At 38.0% G+C, this 16,116-nt stretch overlaps 1 protein-coding gene across 3 annotated transcripts in view; it reads right to left on the bottom strand.

Annotated features, from left to right (window-relative positions):
* LOC131335546 (uncharacterized) overlaps positions 1-16,116 on the bottom strand; it is a 36,574-nt gene that overhangs the window by 4,281 nt on the left and 16,177 nt on the right. Inside the window, exons 1-5 of one of the 3 annotated variants that reach the window (XM_058370956.1) lie at positions 7,887-8,112; positions 7,212-7,634; positions 7,040-7,092; positions 6,346-6,383; positions 4,147-4,465 (exon numbers count right to left, since the gene is read on the bottom strand). In XM_058370956.1, the coding sequence (XP_058226939.1) occupies positions 4,147-4,465; positions 6,346-6,383; positions 7,040-7,092; positions 7,212-7,634; positions 7,887-7,899 (846 nt within the window). In that variant the 5' untranslated portion in view covers positions 7,900-8,112. Of the gene's footprint in view, positions 1-4,146; positions 4,466-6,345; positions 6,384-7,039; positions 7,093-7,211; positions 8,144-16,116 lie in introns of those variants that run through there. The other 2 variants (XM_058370957.1, XM_058370955.1) reach the window with 2 other exon arrangements.

The following is a 16,116-nucleotide window of genomic DNA, read 5'->3' as shown; positions in this document are numbered from 1 at the left end:
GAACTTTTCCCTCTCCTTTTCTGTTGCTGCCTCTTTCTGCTTGTATACCCACTTACAACCCACTGGCTTCTTTCCCTTAGGCAGTTTTTTCAACTCCCAAGTCTTTCTTATGCAAAGACTCCATTTTCTCCATCGTGGCTTTCATCCATCTGTCTCTTTCAAAACTCGTGACAGCATCCTGAAAAGTAGATGGATCCCCACTAGTAGTAGTCAATGCATAAGAAACCAAGTCCTCAAACCCATACCTCACTGGTGGCTTGATAGTGCGCTTGGTTCTCCCAACGGCCAAGCTTTGCTGCTGCTGTTGATCAAGCTGTTCATCTGGCTGAGTATCACCTATATCAAAACTTTCCAGCTCAATCTAGCTCAATCTGTATGCCCTGTTGTCTGTTGTTCACTTCCTCTGACTCAGAATTTTGAACCTTCTGATGTGCCTTGACCATAGAGTCCTCATCAAATACCACATCCCTACTGATCACCACCTTCTTTGTCTTTGGATCCCAAATCTTGTACCCTTTTACCCCTTTTTCATAACCAAAAAAGATACACAGTCTCTGGACTTCTCATCAAGCTTTGACCTCTCATCACTGGATACATGAACATAGGTCGGACACCCAAATAATCTCAACCCTAAGTAGTCAACCTCTTTCTCTGTCCACATCTCCTCAGCTACCTTCCCATCTAAAGCAGCATTCGGTGACCTGTTTATAACAAAGCATGCCATACTCACTGCTTCTGCCCAAAAAGATTTCGGAAGTCCCGCATTCAATCTCAAACACCGTGTCCTTTCTGCTATGGTTCTGTTCATCCTTTCTGCCACCCCATTTGCTGAGGTGTCTTCCGAACTGTAAAGTTTCGTTGAATCCCCTGTTCCTCACAAAACTTCAGAAAAGGCCCATTCTTGAATTCCTTTCCATTATCTATCCTGAGGCACTTAATCTTTTTCCCTGTCTGTTTTCCACTTCAGCTTTTCACACTCTGAACTTAACAAAGCCTTCAGACTTGTGTTTCATGAAGTACACCCAAACTTTCCTCGAAAAATCATCGATAAAGGTCAAGAAATACAGAGATCCTCCTTTCGAAGCTACCCTCACTGGCCCCCAAACATCTAAATGAACGTAGTTAAGAATTCCTTTTGTTCTGTGAGTTGCATTCTTTAATTGCACCTTACACTGTTTCCCCAGAACACAAAACTTGCAGAAATCCAATTCACATAATTTAACCCCTTTCAGCAGATTCCTCTTATGCAGCTCTAACATCCCACGCTCTCCCATATGTCCCAACCGCATATGCCAAAGCATGGTATCATCAGTATCGTCCGTTGTAGTGACAGCAACTCCACTTACAACTGTACTCCCTACCAACCTGTAGATGTTTCCAGGAACCTTGGAACCCTTCATAATCACCATGGCACCCTTCGTTACCCTCATAACTCCACCTTATGTTTTATACCCACAGCCATTAGAGTCTAAGGTTCCCAACTTGTAGGTGTTGAACCAATTCTTGTTAGGGGACACGTGAAACGAACATGCTGAATCCAAAATCCATGAGTCTGCCATGTCATTCAGACCAGCTGAGACCGAAAGCATATCACCATCATCTGACTCCCGCTCCACAACGTTTGCAGAAATTGATGATCCATCTTTCCTCTCCCCTGCCTTTCCCTTCTTCTTCCAGTTAGTTCCCTTTCCCTCCGCAGATAGTCTTTCTTCATGTGCCCCGATTCATGACACTTGTAACACTTGAACTCAAACGTGCCCTCGGACCTGTTCTTTGACTGAGACCTCCCACGCCCCGAAACTGATTTAGCCCTCTCCTTCTTCCTGCCACGATCCTCGTACCCCTTAACCACCAGACCTTCACCCTGCAGGGATTCTGTTTGTTGCTTGCGTTGACTATACGCCAGAAGGGCTGCAGTGACTTCCTCGAGTTCTAGGGTTTCTTTCCCCAGAGTAGGGTTGTAACGAGGGTTTCGAGAGAAATCGGTAGTGAACACAGTAACATCAGCGCTTTTGGTCTTCCTCCTCAAACTTTACGTCAATCCGTTACAGGTCGCTCACAACCTGATTGAACGTGTTGATATGCTGAATCAGATCAATACCCTCGACCATCTTCAACCCAAACAGTTTCTGCTTAAGAAACAGTTTGTTCGTCAACGACTTTGACATGTACCTGCTCTCTAGTTTAGTCCAGACCCCAGCCGGCGATTCATCACCCAACACGTGATACATAACTTCGTCTGCAAGACATAGACGAATCGTACTCATCGCCTTCATTTGGAGTTTTTCCCAATCGTCGTTAGACATGACCTCTGGTTTCGCCTCCAACCCTTTGTACAAGCCCTGCTGCACTTACAGATCTTTTACCCTCTATTGCCATAATCCGAAATTCGAAGTTCCATCGAACTTCGTAACAGATGAACTCACTGCCATCATTCTTTCGTGTGATCCAAAACAGCCCGAAGCTCTTATACCACTTGTTAGGATCGACACACACACGCACGATTTACCAGTATATAACAGTAAAGAAATCAACACAGATATATGCGTGGTTCTCCAATACCGGGTTAACTTCAAGGTAGAGGGGATAATATTCAATTGACGATCTAAAACAGTACCCCATGACCTTTTCTACATTTGTTTCTTATTACTCAATTCAAATCACTTAACCCACCGGAGTAGCCAAGTAGTTTAAGATCGTCCTTGGGACAAACTCAGTTTCTTACTACTTAGTTGCGCTTCGCTCCACTCGTTCCGCTCCGGCATCTGGCCTTCTTTCTAGAACTCCTTAGTATCTCTTCATACTTAACATATGAGCCACAGTTCTAACAATACTCATATCTTTGCGCACCACAGCATCTAATGTCAATTTAGGTCCACCCCTCCCCGTAGCATTGCTATCCAAAGTTATCCTATCCGCTCTCTTAACTAGTCCACGGAAGACATGCTCAAACTACCTTAGCCTATTTTCCCTCAATTTCTCCTCTATAGGTGCTACACCTACCATCTCACGAACCGTTTCATTTCTAATCATGTCTCGTCTAGTCTTACCACACAGCCACCTCAACATTTTCATTTTCACTATACTCATCTTGGTCACCTGTTGTTTCTTAATAGGCCAACATTCTGTTCCGTAAAGTATCGCTGGTCTGATAGCAATTCCATAGAATTTTTCCTTCAATTTTGTAGGTACCCTCTTGTCACATAGTACACCAATAGTGCTCCTCCACTTAAGCCACCCCACTTGGATCCTATCGGTCACATCATCGGCAATCTCTCCATCTCTACTAATAATTGAGCCTAAGTACCTAAAATGATCACTCTTTGGTATCTCCTCTTCATGCGCACTGTTGGTACCACTAAACTTGCACACCATATACTCAGTTTTACTCCTACTTATCCGAAAACCCTTTGACTCTAATGCTTCCCTCCAAATGAATGCTGATTAATTGCCACCTAGCTTATAAATTGGCGGCTAATTGCCGACTACAGTAAAAACACCTAATTACCGCCTAGGCGCTTCTCATCCAGGCACGCATAGGCCAACTTTTAGCACACTACTTTCTTCTGTACTATGCAACTTATTGATTAGCACAATAAAGCAAAAAAATGAGACTAAAACCAAATAGGAAAAACTGAAACCAATATTTAATCCAGATGTCCAATTGTTTGATACTTCTCTAGCCACAACAAATAAGTTGATGGTTGGCTGGGAACTTGTACAAGATTTAGGTTATACCGGGGTTAAACGGGGAAAAAATTGAAAAATAGGCAGAAGTACACACTAGAAACTAGAATAGAAGTTCGAGTTCATATCAGGAACTGGAGGGCATCATCGTAGGTCAAAACTTTTTACAACTTGGTCTCTCGGAAAGCTGAGGCCCAAGAACATGTTATGTAGTCTAAGGGCATGCATAGCTACACAAGGACATCCAGAGCTAGTACCGACCATAATTTAGGCAACCATCCGGTCATGGGGCAGCAGAACTGAGAATTTGATAGGAATCTCAATCTCAGAACATCTAGACTAGGAAAAGTGTTAATCATTTAAAGGAAAACCAACAATACGGATAGGCCAAATAAGCACACAGATCCTACAAGAGAAAATACGGAGCAATCATTGTATAATGGAAACATATGCCCTTACAGGATCAGCCCATTTGGCAGTAATGGCTTCTGAGATTTTCCGCCTCTGCTCAAGAGTCTTGGGTGCTTTTCTATTGCCTTTCAGTCTTTTTGTATGTTTCCTCAGTTCAATACTTTCCAACCACTCCTGCTCAAGCTGTTCGCTCAACATCTTATAGGAGTCCCACTGCAGCTCTTCCTGACCAACAAAGCCCCTTCTAGAAGCTTCTGCTATCAGATTCTGCCAATCAAAATAGCAACTTGCCTGCAGCCTCAGCTTCTCACGGCGCCTGTCCCACCCCAATCGAACTGCAGCCCCAATTTTTATCCTTGTTTCTTGGCTGCAAATTCAGCAAAGAATCATGGTGATAATAAACTATTAAAGCATGTGTGGAAATTAGAATTTGAAGGTCAAAACCCAAACTTCTATTGGACTTCAAGAAGGCCCTAGGATAAGTTTGTTAGGGAAATACCAAGCCTCTAACTCCAAAATCCTCTCATGTTTCAAAACTGAAGATTTGAAGAACATAAGCTACCGATAAGTAAGCAAACGTACATAGACAGAGAACCAAGAATGCATGTTTGCGTTGTTGGATACAAAGGACATTGAACTCTTGTGTCTGAATGAAGATTACGAATTTTATGATCACCGACAGTCAAGCCATAAGGGCGGCAAATTTATGGGCACATGAATTAAATGTTGTTTGGCGTGGACAATTCTGCAAAGGTGGAACTGCAGTTCTGTTTGATGGGGAAAAGGAACATTTTTTTTATATCTTAAATGAGTACATTCTTCTTAAGTTTTTAGCATAGTTGGATTTTGTGGATGATCAATATAACTTTTGGGTCCCTCCCCTCAAGCCACCTATCGACTCGTGCTCATAGCTCGATCGGATGACAATTGAAACAGAGATTCAAAGGGATAGAGAAAGGGTGTTACACATAATCAGTGGGAACGCTTGGGGAGCTCGTTGCAATCAATATCTCTTCCCTTGCTTTGGGGTTGAACACATTTTTTATTTTGTCTAGTCCTCTGAAATACAAAGTCTGGGTTGTGTTGTTTTTGTTTCCCTGTGGATGTTTGAATGGAACCATCCTCTCTTGATAATTACCTAGGAAATCTAGCACTATACAACGTGAACCAAATTAAGTGTTGTGTCCCAAATGTCCCAATCAATTTGGGTCATCTACATGGGTCCATCTTCGCCGGAACATTAAATAGTACAGACAAAATACATGCGCAAGGAAATGGGATCAGGTTGGACATGCCTCAGAAACTCAGCTGAAAGACGAGAGAATAAGACTAGTCAAGTAAGCATTTACCCGACCATTTGAGGTGGCTCTAAAACTGCCCTTTGACCAGTTTTATCGATCTAATTGTGTCTTCAACCACAAGACACCTTGTCTTCTTACATCATCTTGCCCCTCCAGTGTCTTCAACTTGGTCCAAACTACTTCCCAGTCTTGAGGTGCATAATCACTCACTGTTAAATGACCAAATTTTAGTAGTTGGCACTTGGCAGTCTCACTGTGTCCTCCATAAGTGGTTCCTCTAGCTTTCTGTATTTGAATTTTGAACAGATTTCTTATGCTATCCATTTTGTCTTCTGAAATCAATCTCTATCATTTAACTATTTTTTAAACAATGGACGTTCTCGTTTGCCCACCATTCAGATCTAGACACAGGCATTACCTAGTCAATTCAAAAAGGGGAAAAAAAAAAAAGAAGCCTTGATTAAAGGAGGCTTGACAAACTGTACTGTCAATACCAAGTTCAGTTGAATAAAGCATCCATTTTAAATTTGAAGCAATGAGGTAAAAATAAGAACACTATTAAAGTTTTAAAAAAAGAAGGAAGAGAAGACATAGCCATCAACGATAACTTGAGGAGCAAAGATACATTCACAGAGAAACAGATATGCTTAAAAGCTGGAAACAAGAATATATCAGTTTGTGGCCTCAAATGTTGCACTGCACGCCTTTCAAATAACGCTATCATCAAATCAATCAAGAAAGCAAAATAACAATCCCAATAACTACTATCCAAGTGAATTAACCCACCTAAGCTCAAATATATACGTCCGATAAGTGATGTCGCAATAACCAAAACAAGTAGAATATCCAGAAAGTTCTACTACTGATCAAGTGTCTTTAGATTGAATGATATAAAGCAAAACAGTGAAGAAAGAACGAAAACCCTAAATAATCAGAGAGACTCTACCTCTGAGCATGTCCATGGTAAGCTAATTTCGCCCTGACCTGCATAACCCGAGATTGTGAATACGATAAATACTTTGGACAAGAACTGAACGAGACTGTTTTTTCTGGATAACAAAAAGGCAGAACATCCCTTGGTTCCTCACAAGGAGATACAAAAACAGAAGCCCGTCTCATGAGTTCGAACTACTAACAAAAAACACACTTGGCCAGCAGTGGAGGGCTCATGTGTGACTGTGACATTCAAACGAAAGCTGAATAAAATTGGCTGCATCAGCATTGGGCACGTGATGGATTCAAATCGGTTTGCCATGGAGAAAACACCAACTCAAAGGCAAACCAAAGTGGACCAATCATCAACAAGGTTTGTTGACCAAGTCTTCTGTTGCAACTTACTAGCCAATTGTCTGGTGCAATTGTGCATTATGTTGATTACAGAATCTAGTTTCAAACGATAGTAATGCAATCATGCCAAACCTTGGTAATAGTTTCACAATGCAAGAGTGGGAGTGCTAGAACTTGCCAGTCTACTAGGTCAGTGGAAAGAGTTCAACTCATTCATGGAAACACCAAACTTCTTTAGATCAACAGAACCTTAGGACTACAGGATCCTAGATGCGTTCAGAATTATTTATCATTCTCAACCTTTAACAAGTTACTCTAAGGATTCATACAAAATAATTCTTACATGACATCACCTTTTCACTCTGCATTGCAATCCAGGTTCTCTCTTTGATCAGTTGTCGTGTTTCTGCACACAATTTAGAAAGCTGTGAGCATGAGAAAATGAATCAGATACTAAAATGCAATCATGAAGTAATGGTTGAACTGATTCATAAGCTAGGTCAAGTTACATACTATTTTAATTACCTGGACTGTGTTTCCTCCCTTTGTTCCAAGGTGTGATACCCTTATTTGCTTTTGAAATCCTCAACCGTCTTAGCTTCTCTCTCTCGCTCAATTCCTCAGAGTCTTCGCTTGATGATTGATTCTGAATCCCTGAAGCACTTCCAGAATCAACACCCAGATGTAGATTACCGCTACCATCCTCTCCCCCATCACTTTGAACCGAACTCTTGGGTTCAAGGGTGGCAACTGCCCGAATCATGAGTGCACCCCGTCGAGCCTTATTGCTCCCCAAGTTACAGTTTTTCCTAATTTTTGGCACTTGGAAGGACTTCCATCCAGAGGCCAACCCCTTCTCATTGCCAAGTACAAATATATTGTGCAAATGGGTTTGAGCCCTAAGTGTAAATACATTATTTTGGAATGAAGACTGTCCAGTAGGAATATCTACACAACAAGGGTTTACTTGTGTCAATGACACCCCAGTAATCATCAGAAAGCAAAAGCTAACACCACAAAAGGTAAGAACTTCACAATACAAGTAAAACAGAATGGAACCAGAATGAGCTTTTCAGAGTGAAAAGAATGAAACCCAGTTGGGTAAAAAATAGATGTGAGGATTTGGGGAAGCCTAAGAGCAAAATGGGTGAAACCCAATAGGGTTTGGAGTGAAAAAGTAGAGAGTTTTTATTGGAGTACCTAACAAAGGCATGGGGAGAGGGAGCTCATTCAGTCCGAGACCAAATCAACCAAACTTTCATAGACCCTCCTCTTATTCTCTTCTACCTGGTGAATCCCAATAGCACGAACAGGTAATAGAGACTACTGGGCAAGGTAGATGAAGCCCAAACGAAGCGAAAATCTTTAGAGAAGGCAGCAGCAATAGCCACACACTGGAGAAACGTTCTCTCTGTCCAAAGATAACCTAGGAAAGGAAAAAGAAAAAACACAAGTTCAAAATAATTCCCCTCCTTATTTTGTTTTGTTTGAGAGGAAAACTAAGAGAAAAGACCAAATACCACCAGGTTTTCAAAAAATGCACTAAAATCTTAACATTTTTTGGTATATAATTTGATTTTTCTATGATATTGTCCATATCCATACCATCGGTATAAAGCTAAAGTAAATGAAAAGTCAATTTAAGTTTTTTTTTTTTGTCCACAAAGTCACTTTAAGTTTGTAAGTAAGTATTTCCTCACCTCCAAAATGTTTAACCTTTTTGGGACTGCGTGTCATTTTAAATTGCTTACATCTTTCGATTTATAAAATTTTATGTGATTTTGAAAATATTTTTTAATAAAATTAGTTAAAATCTATCAAATAAAGATCTTGTTCTCTAAAGATACTTAAGTTCTCATTCTTAGAGCATCAGCAGTGGAATAAGCAAATATAAATAATCAAAACATGTCACATATTTTGATTATCCATTTAGAGGTTGCTAAAGTTAACAATGTCAAATTCCACATTGGTTGTTTTTTGCCTATAATCAAAATCAATGGGCCCTCCAAACTTTTTCCCTTCATATATTTCACGCATATTTTTTGAAAAAATGATTTTTGAAGGAAAAAAAACAGTTTATGTTAGAAATAGTTCAAAAAAAAATAGTTTTTCGAAACAAAAAACAGTTTTTCAAAAAACACACACTTTGTTCACTTAAAAACTATAAATACAATTTTGAGAAATTTTGAAAGAATTGTATTTATACAAATAATTTTGAAATCTTAAAAACTATAAATACAGTTTTTTTAAAACAGATTTTGTGTAAAAAACAGTTTTCTATAAAAGAGTTTTGAAATTTAAAAAACAGTTTTTTGAAAAACACACTTTATTTACTTACAGTTTTTAAAATTTTTGAAAAATTTGGTTTTTGTAAAAAAAAAAGTTTCTGAAAAAAAAAACAGAAAAAATATCTGAAAGTTACAGTTTTTTTAAAATTATTTTTTGAAAACATTGTTGAAAGAGAGAGAAAATGTTTTTGTGTAATGTTGGTGTACTTGATTGAGATAAAATTTGGTTATTGACAAAATATTGCTAGTTTTGATTATTGAAGAGCCAAAATTTGATAAGTTGTTAAGAAGTTGCTAGGTTTGGTTATTCCAATGTGAACACTTTTTTTATCTAACATTGCTAACTTTAACAAATTTTTATTTTGCTTATTCCACTGTAGATACTCTTAGATGTGTAAATCTAAGGTGTAAATCAGTTCTCATCCTGAAATTTCCAAAAATTAAAAAATGCCCTTCCCCACCCCCCCCCCCCCCCTCTCTCTGTGATAGATCTGTCGCGGCACCTCTCTCTCTCCCCAACAAAAAATAGCACTAGTTCATTGGGCGCCACCTCTTGTCATCGCCACCGCATCCGAATTCTTAACGCAAAGAGGATGACAACGGTGGTGGCGGACTCGATCGTTGACTTGACGCGGCTGATGGGGTCATACTCGATCATTATTCGCATAAAAATGTCGTCTCTAGGTCTTACAAAAAAAATCCAGTTTACGTTGGTAATAGAAGTGTTTTTTTTTTTTTAAGTGTGTGCATTAATTAAAGGAGTACTGCTATTGGTACCGACGGTACCGTAAGGAAAATATACCGACGGCCATCGGACGGCCGATCCGAGCCGTCCAAAAATTTTAAAAAACAAAACCGAGCGGGTTTACGCGAGAATCAATGGCATCCGAAGTGTGTAGGGTATTTGATCCGAGCACCCCTTTTTCGTGTATATACACGTATATACATATACATATATATAGACGAAAAAGGAGTGCTCGGATCAAGTACTCTACACACCTCGGATGCCATTGATTTACGTGTAAGCCCACTCGGTTTTATTTTTTAAAATTTTTGGACGGCTCGGATCGGCCGTCCGGTGGCCGGAGACGGCCTTCTAGTGGCCGTCGGTACATTTTCCCTATGGTACCGTCGGTACCAATAGGATTTTCGTAATTAAAGTGTTACTGTTAATATTGCCGGAAATAGCAAGGAAAAGAAGATTGGGTTTTGAGACATGGACTTCACCTCAGATGGCCCAGACATGGCCAGTCTTGGCCTTTACTACATGGACTTTGACCCAGGGTCCCCGAACAGACATTGGCCCAAACCTTACCGCGAACTCGAGGAAAAGTTAAAGCTGGTGCCACTTTAGAAGCAACTACCACGTTGCGCAGCCGCAGAGATATAGAGGAACGTGTAATTTAAATAAAAAAAAATTTACTTCCGTGCATAATTTTCTCATTTTCTTTGCAGTGAAGATCTAATTGATTTTTTTTCATTTGGTGCGAAGAAATTGAAAAAATTATGCACAAAAGTACATTACATATTTTTCCGTAGAGAACACTTATTTAGAGATGGAAAAAACATTATACAAGGAGCAGCAACCAATAATGGATGCTTGGTGTTAAATGAACTCAATGCAATAGAGCATAGAATTCCTTATTAGGGTCCGTTCCAGTTTCTTAAAAAGGGAACTTTTAGAAAAAGAATGTAATTTCAAGCTCAAAAATCATGTGTTTACGCAAATAATTTTTCTACCAATATGGATCTTGTTTAATAGATCTCATTGAGATCTTTTAAACGATGCAAAAAAAATTAAAAAATTATTTTTCATCTTCATTATATTTGAGCTTGAAATTATTATTTTTTTGAAAAAAAATGTTTAAAAAGAAAGCGTAACGACATCTTATTACTTTGATAACTAACCTAAAATGCTCTACTTGATTAGGCACGTGAATTTAGTTTGCTCAGAAGTCTCTGTTTCTTAACAAACCAGTAACTATAGAAACAAAAAATAATAAAAAAAAGAAAAGAAAAGGAAAATGCTCTTCTTAATTAAGAACTTCAATGCAGATTGCTCATTTTCTCAAGCCATACATTTTCATCAACAAAACCCAATTCACATTTTCATGCCCATCATTGCTGGTATTCAACTTTCACAAACCTAGCTAGGCGCTTTCGACTCAGCACCAAAATTACCAACTTACACATCATTGTCACCAACATACTTGTAGACTACTCGATTTGAAGGGTAGACACAGAATTCCCATTTGCAGGCCCCTCATTCACTACGTTACCAAGTAAACAGGGCCATAGGACTGAACACCATGGGGGTTATCAAGCTTTGTCAAGGCGCATATACGGTATCTCATTCTCCACTTCATTTGTTAAGTGGGAGACGCTCTTGAGAGGCGTGGATGTGGGACGCCGGGGCTGGCAACTGTTGCCACCTCCACTCCCATATATAGGACCAGAGGTAGAAACATGACCGCGTTTTGGCTCTGGAATGCACGAATCAGTAGTTGGTGGTTGCAAGGTGGAATCGCTCTTCTTTTCAGCTTTCCAACATGAAAATAGAGACCTTTTCCATGATTTTCTGTTCCTCTTCGCTTCATCTAGTTGATTCCTGTGTGCTTCTACTCGATATGGCGGTATGGTAGTATAAGAAAGACTAAACCAAAGAGCAATTAGAACTAACTTGCGTTGTTTCTTGCTTCTTCCAAGAACTGATCGAAGGCAAAGCAAAGTTTTTTACACCAAAATGTGGAACACAAAATCAGGAGCCATAATTTTTGTAAGAATTCTTGCAGAATACATTTAAGGCGTGCAATCAAATAAAGGATTAAAGAAAGAGAAAAATAGTAACCATAAGTTTTCTCTCACCTATATAGTGCTTTTTTTCCCTAAAGGAATGACAATACTAAGAGATTCCAATGGATAAAGCAGCAATCATTCACAATATAGGCATCCCCAAAAAGAAGTTCAACCGATTGTCGGTGCAAATTTGATGCATGGCCTAAACAACAAGATGATCGAAACAAGAGTCTTTGTACCTTCGAAAAATCCGCCTGGGGATCAGTGTTAGAACTTTGGTTCACAAATATCATTTTATAACAAGAATCATTGGACTACATGATCGCAAAGACACAAATAAGAAAAACATGAGAGTACGAAAATAGTGAAAGTAGGAAAGATGTTGCCTGTGAGATTGAGAGTCGTGTAGTCACTGTCTTAAGGCTAATATTCCTCCCCTCGTGAAGGTTCCACCGGAGTGTACTAGCCCCAAGATTAAACCCAAGCGCTCACAAGCATTCCTCATCCGATGTTCACGACCACCGAGAGGTTTGAACGAGTCACGAACCGAGTTGCCCAATCAACATAGAAAATATAGAAAATAGAATGTGAACTTTCACACAAACATATTTGTATCTCTCTTTTTGTACATCTCTAAGAACATGAGTTTTTGTCTTTTCTATTTTTTTTTCTTAATTCCCTTATATGAGATACACATATATATAGGAGTAATAACCATTAATATAGAGATAATGATAGAGCATAAATACTCTTTATTTTGTAATCAATATTTCAATACTACATTAATATTGTAACGGTAAAACACTAAAGGTGAGGAGTTAATACTAATATTTATTTTATTAAAAATATTCCAACAATCCCCCACTTTTAATAAAATAAATATTATATAGTTTGACTTTTAAAATCACATGACTTTGAAAATACATACTAAACACAAAATTGGGCAACTATATACTGTGCAATAGGTGAAGGTGTCTTCCGGACTTGAACCTCACTTAGTGTTAATAGTTTACCTCTGAAGGATCATAGTGAACTATGTCTTGAACTAGACCCTTTGAGTCAGAGTTCAACATATCACACACACAGTACCGGTATTGGACTTTCATTCGCGGGTTAGTGCTATTAATGGCCATGCACTCGATCTTGATTCTCATGGGAATTTCTATAGGCTAGCCCAAGCCTCATAGTCGCGGCCTCACGACAACTCCCACTTAGGTGAATCCTCCAAGGGTACAGTGACGGAATGTACCTTGCGAAAGAATCCTCGCCTTGGATTCATTAAGAGTTAAAACTCATCCTCAACCTCTCACTTCTTTAGCACTGTGCCTTAGGAATGAGCAAGAGAACAACTCTATATGGTGTCTCATACTTTTTTTAGTGCTGATATCAAGTCACGCAATATGGATTGTTTTTACCCATTGAATCTCCTTCATGGGATCTCCAGTCACAGAGATTGGGTTACCTCCCTAGGTGACTTCCTATAGGCTTTGCTCATTCCCCTCGACAATTTTTAGGATCTAGCCTCGTGCTAGTCCAGAGGCAACAACTCCTCTTGGGAGTTCAATAAATGCCTCAATTTTTATTTTACTTTGCATGCATGCTTTGGCTTCTCAAGCCTTTATTCTCCTTATAATGGTGCAAATTTCAAACTTCGTCTTGTTGGCTTACAAAACGCACCTGTATAAATTTCAAACACAACTCGCCAACACAAAAATTAGTATTATGAATTTCTCAGTAAGAAATATCCAACCAATATTCACAAAAATTAGAAACCCCACATGCATTATCTATTTTCCTTAAAAGGAATAAAGCAAGGGCAAGTTGATATGAGCAATCAAACTGGTTGCTAATCTTATAAACAAAATTCACAGTCTATCAAAATTAATATGCCCCCACAAAACACTAGCAATATACTTATAATTTTAATACCCATGTAGCATGCATATTAAAGAGAGTATTGCGTACCTTTAAAGAATTTGGTCAATACACCTCCAATAAAACTCTCATAGGAGTTGTATCCTATGCAACTGGAAATTTCTTATTTCACAAATGAAATTGGATTAACTAACCACTTATTTTATTACAAAAATATGCATCATCAACAAAAGGATTTTGACGCACGTTACTCAGAGTACTCCTCCATAGATGGTGAGTAAAACTCAACTTAATCGAAAGAGATATGACTCTTCTTGATGTTATAAATCTTGAAAATGCATGTTCCCAAATCATTACATAAATATTGTCCAAGGAAAACCTTTTTTAAAGCCTCAAAACTAAAACATTTGAAACCTTTTAAGTGATAAAAACCCTTGATCAATTCTCCACCTAGGACATTAAAAACATTTTCAAAGATAAAAATCCCTTTATTCCCTTTATTTCTTCCCCCCCTTTTTTTTTCCCCTCAAATGCCCAAACATTGTTGAGAGCTTTATAACATTACACAAATTCACCAAGAATACAGAACCCATTTTTATTTATAAATAACCCCCACATTTCCATTCATAGGTATGCAACTAGCTTTTGTTAAAGGGAAAACTTGAATACTGAAATATTATTTCGAGAACGTATACAATGGTTTTAAGAATCAATAAATTCATATAATAAGTTTTGAAACTTACACAAAATAATTAAGTTTGACCATCCCCCACAAGTTTCAAAACTCCAATGAACCAATGAGACTCATACTAGTAAATATGATAGAAAATACACTGCCTTATTAAAAAGCAATTTAAACATATGCTCACAAACGGTCACAAAATAATACGAGCATTTATAACCATGGTTTAAAATCTCATTATTGAGGTAGCAACCAAAATCATTATTGAGGTAGCAACCAAAATCAATCATCTATTAACAAAGCTTAATCCTGATAGCCATGGTTGTAATTTATTTTGCCTTTCTACAAAACAATATTTGAAAACTAGTCACCTATTCCAAAACAAAAACCTTTTGAAAAACCAAGTTTACAAATATCTACCCAAACAAAACACATTACTCATGGCAACAAAAGGGTCATGAAATATGACAATAGACTTGATAACGAAAAAATTGAACATGACATTTATTTTTTCCGTAAAGAGATCATCTATAGACATAAATCTTTTCCACCGAATTGGAAAACCAAATCCAGCACAAGACTTGGAAAAATAACCGCGTACATATGCTTATTACAATGTGGATTTCAAACAACCATACACAAAGCAATAGTTTTAACCCATTGATGGCGATTGAACACAAAAACCTTGGCCATACTTCTACAAGTAACCACCATAATAATTTCCCCCCATTGGGTTCTAACTGTGAAGACTATTGTTAGAAACTGGGCACTAAAGTGATAAAATCCCAAAGAATGCCACTTAAGTATTCACAACCCATATGCAAAATTGTTACGCTAACCTTTAACCGTGCAATTTACGTGATCTTTTAGAATAAAACCTTTTGTCTTCCTTATAAGAAGAGCCGAATTAAGTGGGCTTTTTTTTTTCCTTTCAAAGCCACTAACAGTTACTAGTACTCCCACAATGACACTTGTAAATCCCTTAAAAACAATGGTGACCATTAAGACAATTAAATAGGGCAGTTACTACACGGGAAAATGAATAGCCAATCATTTCTCCGTACAAAGCCAATCAAAATCTCATGGTGTATGCATAGATACTTGCAATATAAAGTACACAAAATCTTTTACTTACAACCATGATAACCCATGAGCTACAAAACAATCACACTCTAAATGATATCAAACAGTAATTTCACGGCTCCAACCTGTAAAATCAATCACCAAATACTTCCACCAACAAAAAATAAGTCCAAATCTAGATCTAAGGAATTGAACCTCTCTTTTTTTTTAATAAAACAAAATACACAAGCTATTTTTTTTTTCTCCTTTTTTCCAAGAAAATCCAATCACATAGCATTAATCATGCATTTTACGATCATCAATCTTATGTTTGTAACTGTCACAATATGCAATACTTATACGCCAATTATCACCGCATTCATTTATAATATATAAAAGAGTTCTTGTCAGTTACTCTTATGTATATATGTTGATATTGAAGGTGTCAAAATTTATTAACAAAATCACACTTAGACATTTCAGGTGAAACGTTTTCCTCTCCTATTAAGTATGAACCAACTTCAATCATGCACTACATACACAAATTATATTGCAATCCCAAAATAAATGCTGTAACTATAACCAATGTGTTTGAACAAAGACAAGAAACTTGTCAAATTTTCTAGGGTTTTAGCAACACTTCTAAATAAATCTGTCTACTGGAAAAGTAGAACCAATGTTTCTTCTTCCACGGAAATCAAGTGGAATCCAAAACTATTCCGAGGTT

The sequence above is a fragment of the Rhododendron vialii genome, chromosome 8a (genome assembly GCF_030253575.1).
Source record: "Rhododendron vialii isolate Sample 1 chromosome 8a, ASM3025357v1".
NCBI classification, from domain to species: Eukaryota; Viridiplantae; Streptophyta; class Magnoliopsida; order Ericales; family Ericaceae; genus Rhododendron; species Rhododendron vialii.
Note: the sequence above shows the minus strand (reverse complement) of the source record. Positions and strands in the feature narration are given on the sequence as shown.